The sequence below is a fragment of the Marmota flaviventris genome, chromosome 10 (genome assembly GCF_047511675.1).
Source record: "Marmota flaviventris isolate mMarFla1 chromosome 10, mMarFla1.hap1, whole genome shotgun sequence".
Classification (NCBI taxonomy): domain Eukaryota; kingdom Metazoa; phylum Chordata; class Mammalia; order Rodentia; family Sciuridae; genus Marmota; species Marmota flaviventris.
In genome coordinates this window covers 118,551,357-118,570,999 of record NC_092507.1, presented here as the reverse complement: position 1 = coordinate 118,570,999, position 19,643 = coordinate 118,551,357, and the positions used below count along the sequence as shown (strand labels likewise).

The 19,643-nt window shown below is 53.4% G+C and overlaps 1 protein-coding gene, 1 long non-coding RNA gene and 1 other non-coding gene across 12 annotated transcripts in view; 2 read left to right on the top strand and 1 right to left on the bottom strand.

The window, feature by feature from the left end:
• Positions 1–4,139, top strand: part of LOC139707295 (uncharacterized) — a 32,970-nt gene extending 28,831 nt beyond the window's left edge. For all 3 annotated transcript variants that reach the window (XR_011708950.1, XR_011708951.1, XR_011708952.1), the window contains exon 3: positions 3,701–4,139. This is a non-coding gene — a long non-coding RNA (uncharacterized lncRNA). The remainder of the gene's footprint in view (positions 1–3,700) is intronic.
• Arhgef2 (Rho/Rac guanine nucleotide exchange factor 2) overlaps positions 1–19,643 on the bottom strand; it is a 31,770-nt gene that overhangs the window by 3,613 nt on the left and 8,514 nt on the right. For 3 of the 8 annotated variants that reach the window (XM_071618348.1, XM_071618346.1, XM_071618349.1), the window contains exons 2-18: positions 13,386–13,530; positions 11,233–11,300; positions 10,849–10,912; positions 10,078–10,207; positions 9,561–9,670; positions 9,276–9,422; positions 8,122–8,372; positions 7,800–7,925; positions 7,406–7,523; positions 6,983–7,231; positions 4,782–4,858; positions 4,040–4,209; positions 2,832–2,899; positions 881–1,081; positions 430–549; positions 226–293; positions 50–85 (exon numbers count right to left, since the gene is read on the bottom strand). In XM_071618348.1, coding sequence (XP_071474449.1) covers positions 50–85; positions 226–293; positions 430–549; positions 881–1,081; positions 2,832–2,899; positions 4,040–4,209; positions 4,782–4,858; positions 6,983–7,231; positions 7,406–7,523; positions 7,800–7,925; positions 8,122–8,372; positions 9,276–9,422; positions 9,561–9,670; positions 10,078–10,207; positions 10,849–10,912; positions 11,233–11,300; positions 13,386–13,530 — 2,148 coding nt within the window. Of the gene's footprint in view, positions 1–49; positions 86–225; positions 294–429; positions 550–880; positions 1,082–2,831; positions 2,900–4,039; positions 4,210–4,781; positions 4,859–6,982; positions 7,232–7,405; positions 7,524–7,799; positions 7,926–8,121; positions 8,373–9,275; positions 9,423–9,560; positions 9,671–10,077; positions 10,208–10,848; positions 10,913–11,232; positions 11,301–13,385; positions 13,531–13,748; positions 14,524–19,643 lie in introns of those variants that run through there. The other 5 variants (XM_027920971.3, XM_071618345.1, XM_071618344.1 and 2 more) reach the window with 5 other exon arrangements.
• On the top strand, positions 17,002–17,103 carry LOC114079693 (U6 spliceosomal RNA). Its single transcript, XR_003580517.2, has one exon. It is a non-coding gene; the product is annotated as a U6 spliceosomal RNA (small nuclear RNA).

The window sequence follows — 19,643 nt, the reverse complement described above, 5'->3', positions numbered from 1 at the left end:
GAATACCGCCCCCCCAACAGGCTCCTGTGCTATCAAGTTCCCGCCTCACCTCTTGGGGGGATCTCAGCTGGTTTCCATTTCGATCCTGCAGAAATGGGCAAGGGTAGGGAGTCAGCAGACCCCCAAGTCCCTGGTGCCTGCCCCTGAGAACTCTGTGCCGAGCACCCACTGGTCTGCTATCCCCTGCCCAACCTCCAGCTGCATCCTGGAATCTCAAGGACCCACCTTCTGGCTGGAGTCGGAGTCGGCTCTGCAGAGTTCAATGGAACCATTGAAGGTTCTGGCCTCCCCATCTGTTGAGAGGTGGAAAAGGATGGGCTAAGCTCAGTTTCCCAGGGCCCTGACCTGCTCCACCCCTGGCACTGCCCCTCCCCACAGTCTTTTCAGCTCCTCCCACATACTGCGTTGGTCCCCTGCCCTGGCACTCACTGGCAGTAACCCCAGGACTCGTGTTACCACCGCTGTCCGGTTCCAAGGGCAGGGCCAACTCTCGGGGCGTCAGGAGCAGCTCCACTCCAGGGCCCACCAGCAGGTCTTTCAAGCCCTCCACTGAGGGAAAGAGGAGTAGGTTAAGGACAGGAATGACAGACCGCTCTGAGGTGTATCATTCACCCGACAGACACACACGCCACCCGAGCCAGACCCCTCCAAGGACAGTGGGGTTTAACCCACAATCCCACAGGAGACAAAGGGCATCGAAGAAGCCCGGTAGGGAGCAGGAGCAAGTGCAGTGGGAGAGGTGTCAGCAACCCACCCGCCAACTGGCACAGGACGGTAGGCTGCGGGGTACACCTCCTCCGCCTGTGTGTACCCAGATCTAGCCACGAGTCCATATTCTGACGGTGAGCACACAAGCCCATCTCCCCCAGAGCCCCCTCACCCTCACGGATAGCATCCTGCAGCAGCCGCTCGCCCCGGGGGGATTCCAGGGACTCAGAGCGGAAAAGGCCCCTGGGCAGGGTGGGCAGGGACATTCCACTGCCACCGTCTTCTTCTGCCTGGAAGTGGGTCATCTCAGCAAACAGCCCGACCTTCTCCTGCAGCAGCTCCACTAGCGCGCGGTCCTTCTGCTGCAGCTCCACTGCAGATAAGGAACAGATGAGCACCCGGGCCCGGGGCCCAGGAGAGCCAGTGGAGGGCTGGGCGGAGTGGCAGGACTTCACTTTGGGCGCTCAACCTCTGAGCCACACCCCAAGCCCTGTTTTATATTTTGAGACAGGGTCTCACTGAGTGGCTTAGCGCCTCGCTTTTGCTGAGACTGGCTTTGAACTCATGATCCTCCTGCCTCAGCCTCCTGAGCTGCTGGGAATACAGGGGTACGCCACTGGGCCGGCTATTTTATTTTATTTTTATGTGGTGCTGAGGATTGAACCCAGTGCCCTCACACATGCTAGACAAGCGCTCTACCACTAGGCCACAATCCAGCCCCTCCTTTATTCTTCCCTGCTAGTGGGATGCAGATGTGATGGTGGAGCTGAAGAAGCCACTTTGGATGTAGAGATGAAAGTTGAAGATGGCAGTAACACTATCTTACACTTCTTACTCTTGGACTCTTAAATAGGAATAATCTACATTTCTGGTTTTTTGGGTACCAGAGATTGAATCCAGGGGCACTTCACCACTGAGTAATATCCCTAACCCTTTTTATTTCGAGACAGGGCCTCACTAAGTTGCTGAAGCTGGCCTTAAACTTGCAATCCTCCTGCCGCAGCTTATTGAGTTGTTGGGATCACAGGCAGGTGGCACTGTGTCTAGCCAAGAAATAATCTACTTTTTAAAAAGGGGACTTTTGTTGGTATTTCTGTATAGCAGTTAGGTCACATATACCCTATATTAAGGCTCTATGATAAAAAAGTTAAGTTCCTTGCCCAACCCTGGTGTTCCTAATTTCCTGTTCCAGACGCAGCCACAGTAATATCTTTCTAGTAATATCACACACATACACACAGACAACATGTATGTAATTATATCTATTCACATTTTGTAAATGTGTATGGGGTACTAAGGATTAACCCAGGGGCACTTAACTACTGAGCCACATCCCCAGCCCTTTTAATGTTTTATTTTGAGACAGGGTCTCACTTAATTGCTTAAGGCCTTGAACTTGCAATTCTCCTGCCTCAGCCTCCCTAGTTGCTAAGATTACAGGTATGAGCCTCTGCACTAGCTAGCACATTACTTTCTTCTTCTTCTTTTTAAATATTTTTTTTTAGTTGTAGTTGGACACAATACCTTCATTTTATTTGTTTATTTTTATGTGGTGCGGGGGATTGAACCCAGTGCCTCACGCATGCTAGGCAAGCACTCTACCTCTGAGGCACAACCCTGGCCCCTCCACATTACTTTTAAACAAAGTGTAGCATACACTTTACATTGTTTAAAATTTTGCTTTCAGGCTGGGGATGTGGCTCAAGCAGTAGCGTGCTCGCCTGGCATGCGTGCGGCCCGGGTTCGATCCTCAGCACCACATACAAACAAAGATGTTGTGTCTGCCGAAATCTAAAGAATAAATACTAAAAAAATTCTCTCTCTCTCCCTCTCTCTCTAAAAAAAAATTTTTCTGCTTTCTTCACTTAATGTGTTTGGTTTTAGATCTATACCAGCCCTCATGGAGCTATCTCATCTTTTAATAGTTGCGTAGTATTCCATTGTGTGGATATGTCATAAATCATGTGACAAGTTCCCTATAAGTATACATTTTTTTAAGTTGTAAATAAAATGTAAATTTATTTTCTCATTTTTATGGGTGCTAAGAATCAAACCCAGTGCCTCACACATGTCAAACAAGCACTCTACTACTGAGCTACAACCTCAGCCCCAGGGGGACTTACTCTTGATCCGCCGTAGGTATGCCTCATCCTCCGTCTCAATCAGGGGGAAGTCCTCCCTGGATGGGCATCTGGAGGGGTCACAATTTGGACAGGGTTTAGGAAGACACTAGGTCACAAACCCGGTGTCGGCCTTCCCTTACTTCCCACACATCCTACACTCCCCTCGTCTAGTCAGGCTCTTCATCTTCAGTTCATGCCCTGATGGCATTCATTCTTTTTTTTTTTTAATATTATTTTTTAGTGTTAGGTGGACACATATCTTTATTTCTATGTGGTGCTGAGGATCGACCCAGGCCCTCATGTATTCTAGGTGAGCGCTCCACCACTGAGCCCCAGCCCAGCCAGATGTCACTCATTCTTGACCTCTCCTCCTCTTTTCACTGTCTGTGTTTGAAGGACATAAAGATTATAAAAATCCTGTCTAGGGGTGTAGCTCAGGTTCTAGCATGTGAAAAAATAAGCAAAATACTTCAGAATTCTTTGTTGTAATTTTCTTTTCTTCAATAGCAGATTGAGCCCAAGTGCTCTACTACTGAGCTACATCCCCAGCCCTTTTTATTTTTATTTTGAGACAGGATTGTTGCTAAGTTGCCCAGAGTGGTCTCAAACTTGTGATCCTCCTTTCTCAGCCTCCCAAGTTGCTGGGATTATGGGCAGGTGCCACCACATCTGGCTCAAGAACTCAATCTCAACATCGCAATGTGCTTTGATTTCTTTTTCCATCACAATTAAACATGCAGTTGACTCCTCAAATTTAGTGTGTGCCCTAGAGATTTGCTGCTTTAGCACATCAACCAGTTTCCTTCTTGCGTCTATGATTTTGAGTCTTCTCTCTAGCATCAACGCTCTCCTGTTTCATTCATTTTTAGAAAATAAAAGTAAATCGCAATATGATCCAAATCACGTCCCTGTGCCTGCACACCAAGTGGAACCGTCCTGCTGGCCGGCAGGTGTCCCCCATGGCAGCTCTGAGCCTGCGACTGCTTGTCAGCTCGTGCTGCATCTGAAGGGTGGCTGGCCTTGTCAGCATATAAAATATGACGACGGGATATAAAGATCATAGGGGACCTTTCTGTTCTGGCCCACCTTGTCTCTCCCCGCGTCTCTGCCTCCGCCTCTGAATGCTGGTTCTGTCCTCAGCACCATGGCCTGGGACCCAAGGCTGCGGGAGAGTCCATACGCACATACAGGTAGCAAGCAACACTCACACGCGCACACTCTGCTGAATGACACGGATCCAGGTGCTCCGGTCATCCCGGGACGCTGTATGCACCTCATACATCTCGGGCGGGGCCGCGCTGATCAGGAACATCCCTTTTTCCTGGTTGGCGATGTCCCGCACTATCAGATTCTGCAGCGACACCACTGAGGGCTTGTCCTGCCAGTCGGTGGAGAGGAAGGATTAGGATTAGGAATACTGAGGTGCTTGGATCTTCAACCCAAGATTGCCCCAAGGATTGAGGAGGACCTCCTACAATACAAGTCAAGAGGCCAGGCTCCAGTGCCATCTAGGAAAAACTTAGAGCTAGGAGCAATGGCGCATGCCTGTAAACGCATGGGCTCCGGGGCTGAGACAGGAGAATCATAAGTTCAAGACCAGTCTCAGCAACTTAGCCAGACCCTGTCTCTAAATAAAATATATTAAAAAAAGGCTAGAAATATGGCTCAGTGGTGAAGCACCCCCTGGTTCAATCCCTGGAACCCCCCACCTTAAAAAAAAAAGGAAAGAAGAATGAACTGGGCATGGTGGCACATGCCAATAATCCCAGCGACTCAGGAGGCCGAGGCAAGAGGATCACAGGTTAGAGTCCAGCCTCAGCAGCTTAGTGAGGCCCTAAACAATTTATCGGGACCCTGTCTCAAAATAGAAAATAAAAGGGGTTGGGGATGTGGCTCAGTGGTTGAGGGCCCCTGGCTTCAATCCATGGTAGCAAACAGAAGGTGTCTCACCAGGGCAGGAAAAATGTACTTCTGGTCCTTCTCCTGGAGAAATAGCAGCACATCCGTCATCAGCAGCATCAGCACATCTGGTTGGGGAATGAAGGCAGAGAAACAGTCAGCACTAAAGGGACTGACAGGTGCTGCCTCGATCCCAGGGACCAGGCCCACCCTGTCAGCAGGAACTTCCAACCCCTCACCCTGCTCTCTTCCCTCTGGGTCACTTATCCCACCTTCTCAAGACTTCCTACCTCCCCATTTTTGGAGCATAGAGAGGGAGGGGCAAAGAAAGATGCCTCAGAGGAAACGCTTTTGGGGCTGGTAGAGACCACGGGTCACAGTGCCTTTGGAAAGAACTCCGTACCCTTACTCAGGTTTCTGAGCCAAGGGTCTACAGACCCCTAGGGTAGCCACTACTTCAGGGCTCTAGAAACCCTCTGAAGTTTTTACATATTAATAGACACACATGTATTTTTCTGGGTGAAATGGTCTAAAATTTTTTGGTTTTATTTTACATTTTTTTTTTCTTTTCTGTGGGTCTCGCATCCCAGTCTCAAACCCCTGGACTCAAGTGGTCCTCTTGCTTCAGCCTCCCTAGTAGTTGACACTGCAGGTGTGTGCTACCACCTCCCAAGAGGCCCAAGATGTTTTTTTTTTTTGTACTGGGGATTGATCCAGGGGCGCTCTACCACTGGGCTACATCCCCAGCCCCACCCTTTTTTTGTGGGGTTGGGGATTGAACCCAGGGCCTGTGCATGCGAGGCAAGCACTCTACCAGCTGAGCTATGTCCCCGGCCCCTGATCCTCAGCCTTTTTTGGAATTTTTTTTTTTAATTTTCAGACAGGGTCTTCCTAGGTTGCTGAAGCTAGCCTCAAACTTTTGATCCTTCTACCCCAGACTCCTGAATCACAGTGGCACACCTGGCAGGTCCAAGATTTTTGTGAGTCATAAGATTCCCAGAACAAGAGGGGCTGTTTTGGGGTTTTTTCTTCCTTTCAGACTTTAAGTGTAACATCTACCTAGTGTTAAGATCTTTTTAGGTATCTGACCTAAATTCCCCCTACCCTAACATATTCCCACTTCCCACTCTGCGCTCAGCAGGGAGGAAGAAAGTTAGTTTCTTTCCACTAAAGCAGGACTGAAAGGCCAGCCTCCCCGTCTGTCTCTGAACAACCCCATCTCCTTGGATCCCAGCAGGATCTGCTTCATCTCCCTTCCTGCCCCCCCTCCAGGCTCTCAGATCCTTTGTGGGCCTGCACTGCAAGACGGAGGGGGAGACAAAGGTCAATTCTGTGACACGTGGTGTCACATACTCACCCTTTGCCCTTGGGGATCTTACTAAACTGTGGGCACACAGAAGAGGAGGGTTTTTGCTAAATGCTTCAGAAATAGAGCTCTCCAGCCTTGCTATTTTTACCCCCCCCTGCTTTATATTCTTAGCTGCTGCGTGGGAGGGACGGGAAGGAGAAAGGGATGGAGGGAAAAGCTGATGAAGACTGACAATATCCAGGCCTGGAGAGGAGGTTTCATGACCTCCATAGAGAAGCCCAGGCAGCCTCCAGCCTCAGGTACCACATTACAGTAGCCCCCATTCCTCGTCCTCAGAACCAAGGCTTGCCCTCTGCTGGCCCTGACTTAGTTAGGAAAGGCTTGCAGGTACAGACCAATTCTGGAAAGTACTCCTGGGAAAGTGCGCGCTGCCCTCCAACATGGCCCCCCTCCTCTGCCCTGACTGTCCCTCCCTGGGCTCAGTGCCTTCCTCTGGGACTTCCCTGGTTGCATTCCCAGAGCTCTGGTGGCTGGGATTCCAGTAGGGGCAATCAACCACCCTGACCTTGTCTTCTGCTCTGAGTGCTTCCATGTCTTCTTCACCAACACTGATGGCTCGTGGGCCAGGTCTGTAACTCAGCGACAGGACACTGGCCTAGCATGTGTGAGGCCCTGGGTTCAATCCCAAGTAGCACCAAGTAAATAAATAAATAGAGCTGGTGGCTCTCTGAGCACGCAAGGACCAAAGAAATAAATCCGTACCGACAAGTCCCTGTCCTGTCCATGATGTTCAATGCACAATGGAGACTTTTGCTACAACAGACACCATGTCTTTTCCTCCCACTGAGACTCGCCCCTGGGTCAGGACTGCACAACAGGGTCCTCAAGGAGGGTACATCTCCCACCCTCCAAGGCTGGACTCTTGCTGGGTCAGGTTACTGACCTTTGAAGCGCCCAGTTGCTGTCTTCCAGAGCAGGCAGCCATCATGGATGAGCTTGCGCCGTAGAAGTTCCTCTCGGCCAAAGGGCCCCTTGCCAGGCACCGGGGCCTGGGCCCGAGGGTCCATGCGGTTGTAGATCTCCTGCAGACGGGCCCCTTTCTCTAGCTCGTGCACATCCTGGTCCACGTTGGACAGCAACTCCTTCACCAGCCCCAGTGCCGCTGTTAGGTCCTGGCGCTCCTCCTCAGCCCCTAGTGCCAGAGGGTGGGCGTAGGGCATGGCACACCTGGCTGCACTCCAGCCCCAACTCCCAGGGGCCTGGATTCTACCTGGAGGCTGCCCAGGGTCCCACGCCTTGTAGGGCCACCGCGAGCCTTTGCTCATCGCAGGCACCCTCTCTACCCACACCTGCGAGTCCCGCTCACCATGGGAATGCTGTAGGATGCGGTTGATGAGCACTGGGTACTTGGTGATGCGCTGAGTTACCAGGAGGATGCACTCCTGGACCCCATGCCGCTTCAGCACAGCTGAACGGGTCACTTTCTGAAAGGGAAGGGGCGGGGCTTGGGGTCATCAGCCATTTACCTCATACTAGGTGACAGTGCTGGACAAGTGGATACCAACACCACGCATCCGTGGTCAGGACCAATCTGATAAGGTGTGAGAAGTATGTGGGGAGCTAGCACAAAGTGCTCTGCCACCATGAGGGGTGACTGCTGATCGGATCCAGGAGTGGACAGGTCCATAAATGGCGAGCCCATGAATGGTCTGGACCAGGACAGGTGGCTCTGAGCACAGGTCCTAGGGAGGCTTGCTCACCCGAATGAACTGCTGGAAGCGTTTGTCTCGGGCATACAGCTCCTTATAGAGCTTTAAGGCCTTGGTGTGCCGGCTGCAGAACTCTGCATAGGTCTTCCGCATCTGCTCCGCACTGGGACCTGAGAACTAGAGGTCAGGGAGTGAGGCTAGCTCAGCATTTCCCCCAAAGTCACAGCTTCTCCCCTGGACTCGCCTTGGGCCTCCTGCCAACAGGCTGGCTTCTTGCCCCTCCAGCTAAAGTTCTGTTGTAGGCAAGAAACAAGCCCACCCCACCCCCAGTCACACCTCCATGAACACTGCCCAGGGGTCCTGCCTCTCCTACCTGGCTGATGAGCAGGTCACCCAAGCGATGGATGACAAAGTTCCGGGAGCTGCCAGGGCACAGAGCCTGCCGTCGGCGTTCTAACAGCTGGCTGAGGAAGCGCGTATGGATGTCACTGAGCTCATCCACACAGGGGAACAGGCCCTGCACAACTCCTGGCTCCAACTGCAGCTCTTCCAGCATCCCCGTGCGGAAGAGGCGGGTCATGATCTTCAGCGTCCTCACATGGTGCAGCTCCGTCTGAATCAGCTCTGTGGGGACAATGGTACGCTTGGTTTTCTGCTCTGGCTTGGCCATGATTTGTGGGGCCCTAGGTTGGTCCCTTCCAGGTTAATATCTCCATTACTGTGATCTTAGATAATATTTTTGGTACTGAGGATTAATCCAGGGTGCTCTACCACTGAGGTACAACCTCAGCGCCCCCCCCCTCTTTATCTATCTATCTATCTATCTATCTATTTATTTTATGTGGTGCTGAGGATCCAACCCAGGGCCTCACTCCTATGAGGCAAGTGCTCTACCACTGAGCTACAGCCCCAGCCCCCAACCTCAGCCCTTTTTATTTTTTATTTTGAGACACTAAGTTGCCAAGGCTGGCTTGAACTTATAGTCCTTCCACCTCAGCCTCTCAGTCACTGGGATTATAGGTGTGCACCATTAGAAATGTCTGGAGTCCCCAGCACAGTGTTGGGTATGGAAAAGATACAGAATGGGGACTGAATTGAAGAAAAAATAAAGGTGGAGCCTTGGAGCCAGGCATGGTGGCATACACCTTTAATTCCTGTGACTCGGGAGGCTGAGGCTGGAGGATTACAAGTTCAAAGCCAGCCTCAGCAATTTAGTGAGACCTTAAGCAACTTAGCAAGACCCTGTCTCAAAATAAAACATTAAGAAAAAATGGCTGGAGATGTAGCTCAGGGGTTATACGCAAGTGCCCCTGAATCCAATCTTTGGTACCAAAAAAAAAAAAAAGATGGGACCTTCGCCATAGAACAGAGAGGTAGAGGTCCAGAGGGAAACCTGATACCAAGCAGGGTCGTGGAGGTCAACAGGTTAGGAGGCAAAGGTCGAAAGAGGCGGGAGATGGCAGAAAGTAGGACACAGAGAAACGGGACCTGGTGAAGGAGGAGGAAGGCGAGGGTGGGCGTGCTCACCGTAGATGACGTCCTGCTGCTTCATCACCTCCTTCTTGTGCTGCTGCAGGAAGCTGCTATCCACAGCAAGGCTCCAGGAATCAGCCGCAAAGTCCTTCTCATCCATTTCAAAGTCGCTCATCAGCTCATTGTAGATCACCTCTGCACCTGGACCCCAGTGGGGGCAGCAACTCAGTCAGACCCTCTTCAGTGGGTCCTGGGCCCTCCCAGGTGCTTCCACCAGCCACTCATCTCCATCCCCTCTTCGTCTTCTCCGGGTCAGCCCCAGGCCCTGGCCACACTCACCTTCATCAATGAGGGACTCCACCGACAGGGTTCGGTTCCGCATGTTGAGCGAGTCTGTAGACTGAGAGAGGATCCGACGCAGCCCCAGGGGCGTCTCATCATTGAAATGTCTGAAGGGAGTGGAGGCTGTCTGCATCACCCTCACTCAGGCCAAAGATCCCTTCCCCGGCGGGGACCCAAGGTGGGATCTGAGAGGTGGTCCCCTGTGTTCTCCTTACTCCTATTTTTGTGGCAGTGCTGGGATTGAGCCCGGCAGTACTCTACTACTGAACTGCATCCTCAGCACCTCTTGTTTTTTTATTCTGATGCAGGGTCTTGCTAAGTTACTCAGGGCTGGCCTGCAACTTTCAATCCTCCTGCCTCAGTCCCCCCTGAGTCGCCGGGATCACAGGTGTGCACCACCCCACCACCTGGTTCTCTGTCTCCAATTCTGAACTCAGGGACAGAAGACCCTCTCAGCTCCCTAGGGCTCCCTACTCTCTGATGCCTAGCTCCCCTTCCCCAAATAAAGGCTCACCCAGCAATGTTGGTGGTGGAGACACTCTTGGCTAAAGACAAGGAGGAGCGGCCACGGCGGGAGCCCAGAAGGGACTGCCGGAAGCTGTCAGCGGGGTAGATGGCTGAGGAGGGCCGCTCTCGGGTGGCTGCTGTTGGGGAGACACGGTGAGCAGGCAATTCCAAACGCTGGTGCCCTCCCAGGATTTGGAGCTCCTAGGCTCCTCCTCACTGGAAAGGAAGTGTCCTCTCCTGCCTTCCCTTTTGTACAAGAGAGATGGTCACAGTGACAACAATGCCACTGTCCATTTACGCCATCCTCCAGTGTTCACGTGTTGGTGACACATCTCCTCCCCCAAACAGCCTGAGAGCACACTGAAGCTCAGGAAAGCAGAAAGACCTGTCCAGGGTGACCCAGGGATGGCGAGTAGGGACACAGGCTCTGCTCTTCCTGCCTGAGCATCATGTTCTTTCTGTCATACCAAAGCTGTCAGAACGGACACTTGACAGCCACTGCCAACACTCCCCCAAATGTCGTGTGTACAACTGACAAAAACAACAAAGGACGCGGCCAACTCAGGTGACCAGCCATCCCACGGCTTATCACATTGGGTCTCTCCGGTTCTGCCCCTAAACCCAGGAACCTGTGCCATCCCTAAGCCCCACTAGCTGCCTCCACTAAGGAGAGGAAGGTGCTGTGCCTGGGAATGACCTCAGGGGGGCAGCAGAGCCTGTGGACTGAGCTGCCCGAGGTTCAGGGTCTCAAGGGAGCTCCCCACTCCCCACTACTCACTCTTACTGCGAAGGGAAACAGACTGCAAGGCAGTGTTGTTCTTCAGCAGGGCGGCTTTCTGTTGCTGTGAGACAGAGCGAAAGAGACACCAGGAACAGCTGTCACCCAAGGATCCCCCCCGAGGCCTGGGGTAGGAGCTGGGCAGCTGGCCCCTCAGGAGAAAGCTGGCACTGTGGTTAGGGCATGGGGTGGCTGACATAACTCCAATTCTGTGGGGCTGTGTCTAGAGCCATAGGCCTGGCCACTCAGGGGACCCAGGGCCGGGGGTCAGGTTCTGGGTTGCCCTGTGGTGTGGAGGAGGTGGCAGGGGATGAATGGAAAAGGCTCGAGGTCACCACGCTTCCTGCCCTCTCCCCCAGCCCTCTGCCCTCCCTGCCGTCTCACCTTCTGCTTGACCTTGGTACAGTTGGCGAGGGTGTCTTTACAGCGGTTGTGGATAGTCACATTGCAGGCTGGGAGGGTGGGGTAGAGAGGGTGAAGGGAGGGCCAGGTGGTACAGGAGGGGACACACCCACATGCAGACACCCAAGTCCCCCTAGCCACATGGTCCTCAGACACTCTCCCCCTTCCCAGACTTCTCAGCCATTGCCACACCCCACTCCCTCCCTCCCACAGCCCTTTCCTTCAAGCAGGAAGTGGAGAGGGGGGTCTGGGTGTGAAATGAAATAAAGCAATCAGGAGAGATGGACAACCCTGAACCAAAAATGGCCGTGACGGGACAGGAGGGAGAAGGGGTCATGCTGCCAGGGATGAGCTCAAGCACAAAAGAGGTGGAGAGTGGCAGATGGGAGCCAGGACTCCCACAGAACAGGAGATGACACCGAGGCAGCCGAGATGGCGGCTAGGGCAGAGGGGGACAGTAACATGCCCTGAGCAAATGCCCAACCTTTAATCTATCCCATCAATCCTTGGAGGCTGACTCAACTATCCTCACTTTACAAATGAAGAACGTGTCCTGGAGAAGCTCAATCCCCTGCTGGTGGTGAAGCAGGCCTGAATTCAAAGACCAGACTCCTCCCGTTGTCCCACAAGGATGCCACAGACTCTGGCCGGGTCTAAGCAACTCCAAGGTGGACGGATCCAGCGGGGAAGTTGAGACAAGTCCCTGCCCTGCCCTGCCCTGCCCTGCCTGCCAGCCTCCTCTGTGGCTTGCAGTCAGCCTGCCTTCTCCCTGCCAGGCCTGGGGAGTCCTATTCCCCATGTAAGGCAAACCCACAGCTCCCACACTCCATCTGCTGCTCCTCACCCCCCACCCCACCTTGCCACGGGGTAGGAGAGAAAAGAAGGGAGGAGGCGTGGCCAAGCTCCAGTGTAGGACCACTGCCATCCCCTGCCCCAAATGCCCTCATCCTCGGCCTCCCCAGCTTCCCCTCCCCCACCAACACCACCGGAAACTCTGCTAACTCCTTCAGACAATACCCAGCACCACGCTCACTTCCACAAATACAAGGCCAACAGGGTGGGGCCCAGGGGCAGACAGTGGGGCCGCGCGGTGCTAACCCCCACTGGAGCTCCCTTTTCCTACCCCCAACACCTAGTGTCTCTGGATCGAACCTCCGCTTTCCACCTGCTCTCAAAATAGGGCTGCCCGCCTCCCCAGTTCCCCTGGCAACAAGCTTCCGGATTGGATATTTTGTCAGGTCTCTAGAGGGATCTAGATTGGGGTTCCCTCCTCGCCCTCCTAACTCTAAATCAAGCAAGTGAGGAAGTAGAGGGGAGACCTCACTGGTTCTTTCTGGGGGCTTCTCCCCCCAGTTCCACGGGGATTTGGAGGGGCAGTGCTTCCGCTACGCTGGCCAGTACCAGTCGGAGGCATCTCGGCCATAAATCTGGGGAGAACCGGGGGGAGGGGTAAAGTGGAAACCCTCCACATAGGAGTCGCAGGGAAGGAAGGAACTCCTTGTCCATGCTCCAAATCAGGTTTGCCCTCAGACCCGGGTGAGCACTGGGTGCCCTGGCCCCTTGCCCTCCTCCACACGTCCCTGCTGGCTTCCTACGCTGTCTCTCAGATTGGAAACTGATCTGGATGATCAGATGGGGGGACCTCATCCCACCCTCTCCTTGAAACAGGGATTTCACAGACTCCACCCACAGTCAATAGATAGGAAGGGCAAAGGGACCCTGAATGTCCAGTTCTGCCCAGGAAGATGGGCGGAACCAGCTGCAAGGTTGGTAGCTTTCTGGCCAGATCCTCTCTCACCCCCCTCTGCAGACACATTCTTGCTTCTTCTCCAATCACTTCCCCTAACCCTCAACAGCTGTTCAGGAGCGAGAGGGATACCCAGTGGTGACAGCTGCAAGCAGAGTCCTCCCAGCCTCCCCTCATCCACATTCCTCAATAGACCCGCTCATGCCACATTCCAACAGCCACTACCCTCAGGGTGAGAAAGGGAGCAAGCATCTGGCCCCGGCACTTGGGCCCAGCTGGGGGTTCAGAAAGGGAAAGTCCCCCCTGTATGGATCCAGGGCAGACAGGACAGATGGGAAGACAGGGTCGGTGGGCACCGGGTCTGAGTGACAGGGGCCAAATAACTTACTTGGGCAGACGAGGGCTTCCTTGGCGGTGATACTCTTGTTACAGGCATAGCACATGGTCATGCCCGAAACCGTGATGGTGGTGAAGAGGTGCCCGTTGGTATAGCGGGCATCCTTGGCTTCCTTCATCTTCTCCTTTTCCCGGGCCTGTGGAAGGAGCAGGAGACACAGGAAGTGAAGTTGGACAAGGCCAGGGGCCTGGAGTCAGAGACAGGCTGAGGGCAGTGAGGGAGAGAAGCCAGCCTGGGCAGGCTGCAAAGACACCAACTCCACAGCAGGACTGCCCCGGGGCTCAGGGTGGCTGACCAGAAGTAACCAGGCCCCGAGTGGCCAGTCCCGAGAGGGTTTCGGGGTCCCTGACCCACCTGGCCCCTGCGGCTGGGTTGCCTCCTGTTGCCACTCATCTCCCTGCTCTGGAGCGCCGCGTCCTCACTCCACCTCCCAGCCCCAGCTCTGCTCGCCCCCGGGCTGCTGTACTCCCTTCCCTGTGCTGGGGGAGATGCGCAGAGCGGAGGGAGAGCGGGCGAAGCAGAGGGTGCCAGCTCACCAGCGCTTTCCAATCTATGGGAGTGAGCTCCTCTCATAACCATGACAACCGGTGTTGGAGCGGCTGTCTCTGTGGCAGTCACGGGAGTGGGGTGTCAGGGATGGGAGGGCAGGAGATCCCCATATTAGATTGGCTGAAAGGACAGAATGCCTCCAGGGCCACCCCCAACTCAGGGGTCAGGATACCAAACCTTTAACTCTTCTTACCCACTTAGTCAAGGTCACATGCTGCCTCCTCTGGGAGGCAGCATGTCCCCCACTAATCTCTAGGCAGGGGGAACCTGGGTTTGGTCTCAGGTCACTCCTCCTCTCTGGGACCTTTAAGGACAGAAACAGCCAGCCAGCTTGGTGGTCCCAGCAGAAAATCCCCCCTGCAGCTAACTTTTACCCTTCTCAAATTACACTCCAGAGACAAGACCTGTAAGAGCTCTCAATTGCTCCTAAACCAAATGGTCTCCCTCATTCTATAAGTCCTTCCTGACATCTACCTCCCTCCTTCCAGCCCTACTCTCTGCAGAGATGGGGCACACCCCACATGGCCCCTCCAACCTCAGGCGGGCCTTTCCCATCTCGGCCTTCCTTCTCCAGCTGCCCACTGGCCTGTGAGTCAAGTCATTCTCTCTGACTTCTTTTCTGTCCTTCCTCAAAAGCCTATGAAGGTGGGGGTGGGGCTGGGGCTGGGGCTGGGGCTGGGGCTGGGGCTCGATGGTAGTGGCTCCCCTAGCATGCGTGAGGCACTGGGTTCGATCCTCAGCACCACGTAAAAACAAAATAATATGTCCACCTAAAACTAAAAAAATAAATATCTTAACATTTATTTACATAAATAAATATTTTAAAAAGGAAAAAAAACACCTATGAAGGTGAGAAGACTGGGAGACCAGTCACTGATCCCAGAACCTTCTTCAGTTATCACCTCAGGTCTCTAGATCTCTGTCCTCCAGAGCGGAGGACAAAGCAGGAAGGGAAGCTAACCACTCCCTTCAAGTTCCCTTTGCCTTTCAGAAATCAAACACCAGAGCCAGCCTCGATGGCACATGCCTGTAACTCCAGGAACTGGGTAGCTCAGGCAGCAGGATCACAAGTTCAAGACCAGCCTCAGCAACTGAGAGACAAGGTCTCAGAATAATAAAAGGGGCTGTAGAGGTAGTTCAGTGGTTAAGCACCCCTGGGTTCAATCCCCAGTACGAAGGAAAAAGAAAAAAAAAAAAAAAAGCAGGATTCAGATGATCCAGGATATGAGCCCCAAAGTTGGGGACCTTGGTGGGGAGCCTTCAACCTGGGCCTGAGGAGGCTGGCCCTGACTGGTTCCAGTCCCACTGGCAGGAGGTGGGGGAGGGGAGAGACGCAGACCAATGCTCAGGGCAGAGGGGGTAGAAAAGGGAAGTACAGGGGCTGAGTCAACAAATAGGGCCAGAGGGCACTGGGCTGTGGTGACCTGGAGCCCAGGGCACGCTGGTGGCTCCAGATCCTCCTCCCAGCCTCTTCTCAGCCCGGGTTACCTGACAATGAGCAGGGCCCAGAGGCCCAGAGGCCAGTCCTTGTCCCCGCCCCATGCACCTCCCCACCCCCACACTTTTGTTTCTTTCCTCCTGGCTTATCCATTTTTTTGGTACCCAATTGAACCCAGGGGTGCTTGACCTCGGAGACACATCCCCAGCCCTTTTTTTGTGTTTTATTTAGAGACAGGGTCCCGCTGAGTTGCCAGGGCCTCGCTGGCCACTGGGGTTATAGGCACAAGCCACCTGCGCCCGCTGGCCTGGCCTTCCTTCTCTTCCTGTCTCCTGGTCCTCAGCTCTCAGTTCAGGTTCTCCCTCCTCTGGGCCTTCACCTGTCTTCCTTCCCTAGGTGGCTTCCTTCAGCTCCGCCCCCACGTGACCAGTGAGGGCCTCGGTGTCCCTCCCCTCCTCTTCCCTTCCGCCGCCTCCTCCTCCTCCGCGGTGCAGGCCACTCCTCCTCCCTAGTCCTCCAGCACTGTGGCCTCCCGTTTTCTACACTGGCACCTGCCTGCCTCAATCACCAGAACAGTCTCCCGCAGATCTAATCTGCGGTCTTGCTCCAAGGTGTAGCTCTTTGGTTGATCCAGTGTTTTCAGAAGATCACAGCTGCCTCTGAATAATAACCTTGTGGGACCCTCAGAGACCAAGTCCAGATCCAGATCGCCCTTCTCACTGCCGTGCACTGTCCCTACCTTCCTCATCTCCTGCCCTTCCAAAGCAGTGGCACTTATGACATTTGAAGTCAAAGCAAGCAAGCAAACGTAAAGACAGCATTCAAAAGAGCAGCGTCACTGGCCGGGGTAACTCCAAAAGGGGCAGTGTTTCAGATCTGTCCTGGTGCTGCTAGAGTTCCCCTTTCCCAATTTCCGCACAGCCCTCCCCCTCCCCTCTCTCTTCAAGTGCGTGACACTCACCTGCTTGGCCAGCTCTGATGAGCACAGCAAAGGGAGAGGACTAGGGCAAGCAGAAAGCCATCTCTAGTGGCCCTTCCCCTCTCTGGCACAGATGCCCCAGTGACAGCCAGGGTACCCTGGGCCCTGCCTGCTCCACCCCTGAACACTCACCCTCTCTCCGAGTGACCCCCTCTCTAGGTGGGCCAGCAGCGGGCAGCAGCCCCAGCAGCAGCACATCCCAGCAGCAAGCGGCCCTGGCACTGCCTAGCACTATTGTCCCAGAGGTGGCCTGTGCCCGCCCCAGGGCTCCGGCTGCTGAGGATGGAAGGACATGGAGCCTGCTCTCCAAGGGAATCGGCTCCAAAGGTGGGATGAGTGGGCTGGTTTGGATTTCTGTCCTATTCTCTTCCAGGTTGGTCGTTTGGTTTCCTAAAGGGGATGTGACCCCACTGAGCCATATCCCCGGCCCTTTTTTTTATTTTTTAGAACCCAGGGGCACTTTGCCCATGAGTTATGTCCCCAGCCCTTTTTAATTTTAAGATAGGGTCTCACAAAGTTGCTTACGCCCTACGTTGCTGAGGGTAGCCTTGAACTTGTGCTCCTGCCTCAGCCTCAGGAGTTGCAGGAATTATAGGCATGCGCTACCATACCTGGCTCGTCCAGGTTTGTTTTTTAACAAAATCACATTGGGTGCTCACTACTAAAATTGGAACCATACAGAGAAGATTAGCATGGCCCCGTGGAAGGATGACATGTAAATTCATGAAGCGTTCTATATTTTCAAGGGAGGGGGCATAGGGGTAGGAAAGATGGTGGAATGAAATGGACATCATTACCCTAAGTACATGTATGAAGACCCAAGTGGTGTGACTCTACTTTGTGTACAACCAGAAAAATGAAAAAGTGTGCTCTATATGTGTACTATGAATTGAAATGCAATCTGCTGTCATGTATAACAAATTATAATAAATAAATTTTTTAAATGTTTTTTTAGTTGTAGGTGGACACAATACCTTTATTTATTTTTATGTGGTGCTGAGGATCGAACCGAGTACCTCACACGTGCAAGGTGCACACTCTACCACTGAGCAACAACCCCAGCCCCATAAATAAATAAAATTTTTAAAAAATAAAATAAAATCACATTGGAAGCCAAACACAGTGGCACATGCCTGTAATCCCAGAGGCTCAGGAGGCTGAGACAAGAGGATTGCAATTTCACAGCCAGCCTCAGTAAAAAGCGAGGTGCTAAGCAGCTCAGTGAGACTCTGTCTCTAAATAAAATATAAAAAAAAAAAAATAGGGCTGGAGATGTGGTTCAGGGGCTGAGTGCCCCTGAGGTCAATCCCTGGTACCCCACACATACCCCAAAAAAAGAAAATCACACTGGGCTGGGGTTGTGGATCGGTGGTAGAGCGCTTGCCTTGCTCATGTGAGGCACTAAGTTTGATCCTAAGCACCGCATAAAATAAATAAATAAAATGAAGGTATTATGTCCATCTATAACTAAAAAAATTGAAATAAGAAAATCACACTGGTTCCCATTTACCTACTTCCAAGCAGGACAGACCTTCACCTGCTGCATGTTCCAACCTATCCACTGAGAAAATGCCCATCTACAATTCACAACACCCTCAAGGGCCTGAAGCCCTCCTGCGCTCCAGCCTCCTGCTGTCTGGCAGCCAAGGGTCATTCTGCCTCTTTCTCACAAACCTCAGGAACCCTCTTTCCAGCCTACTAACCTTCCTCTCTGCCACTGCTACATCAAAGATCAAGTGAAGGAACAGTGTGAGCACACCTAGCAAAAAGACTGCCAGGCAGGTGGCACACTGTGATCCCAGAGGCTCGGGGAGGCCAAGGCAGGAGGACCGCAAGTTCAAAGCCACCAGCCTCAGCAACTTAGCAAAGGTCTAAGGAACTCAGTGAGAATGGCAGGGAAGAGAAGGACAACAAGATCAAGCACATCAAGAGAAGGACATCAAGACATGGGGGTCTCAGCAGCACCCTGCTCTGGGGACCCCACTCATTTCTTACACGGGCCTCCAAGTCGTCCCCTGCTCCACAACCACTTTGGTTCCAGGTGCAGTTAGCAGCAGCCCCTTTCCCAAGATGGTGAGGCCTCTGCCCAGACCAGAGCCTAGAGAGTCTAGAGGGGTGCACTGGGGGGTTTGAGTCACCTGTAGCTCAGCCCCCAGACAGCAAAGATGCAGAGTCACTAAGTCAGGGGGGACAAACCAGAAGCTTCCTGCCCATGACTGAGAAAAGAACCTGGGATGCTCTCAGCTAGGCCAGGCCCCTTTAGGAGCTTCCAGGGACAAGATGAAGACTGGAGGCCAGGAGAAGGCGGCCAAATAGAAAACACTAGTTCCAAGGGCAGAAACAACAAGGAAAATAGCAGTGAACACACACAAAGGCACTTAATAAATGCTTGCTTAATGAACGAAGATGAGACCGGTAATGGGAGCCAGCACATTGGTGAAGGGCACTTAGGGCCACAGGGAATAAAATGAGGCTAAAGACTCTGAGACCCAGTCACCCTGGACCCCAGCCTGCCCCCTACCCCGCCACACCTGTCAGGCCAGGAGAGAGACAAGCGGGGGTGGGGGGAACGATGCAAACAGACGGGCATTTGTGCAAGTGAACAATAGCCGTGCCAGGACTCCCTGCCCTCCTGGCACAGGGCAGGCCGGCTGAGTCGGGAGGGGGCAGCTGCTGCCTGCAGCCTTCCCCCCTCCCCCAAGGGGACACAAACAAACCCAGCCGGCCCAGCCAGCCAGCGTTTCTCAGCCATTTCCCCTACCAGCTCCAGAAACCCTGACCAGTCCACTCATTGGGCTCCTCCAAGATTCTTTGAACCAGAGGCCAAAGCTAAGAATGGAACCACTTCCTCATGTCCAGAGGGCATGATCCCCTACTCTGGTGTCCATACTGCAAACAGTAACTTAGAGCACAGCGGGACAGACACACAGAGGAACATACCCCAACACTCAGGTAACATGCACACATGGGATTCACATTCCAATCCGTCCCTTCCTGGATTCCAAGGTCACAGCTCCAGAGCCAGGGGATTGACATCGGACAGACAGATGCTTCTTGAACTCCTTGGTCACCCCCAGCAGGTCCTACCTTAGGCACCCCTAGGTACCGTGAACCTCCCCTCCCTCCCCCCCCCGTCCCCCCTTGGTGACTTAGGCTTTCAGTTCCCTTCCCCCATTCTTGTTTCTCCCCTCCCCCTAGGTCCTTTCCCTAACCTCCATGACCCTCAGAGTCCTTCTATGTCCCCAAAAGCCTCTGCCTCCAGGAGGACCCCAATTTTTCAACT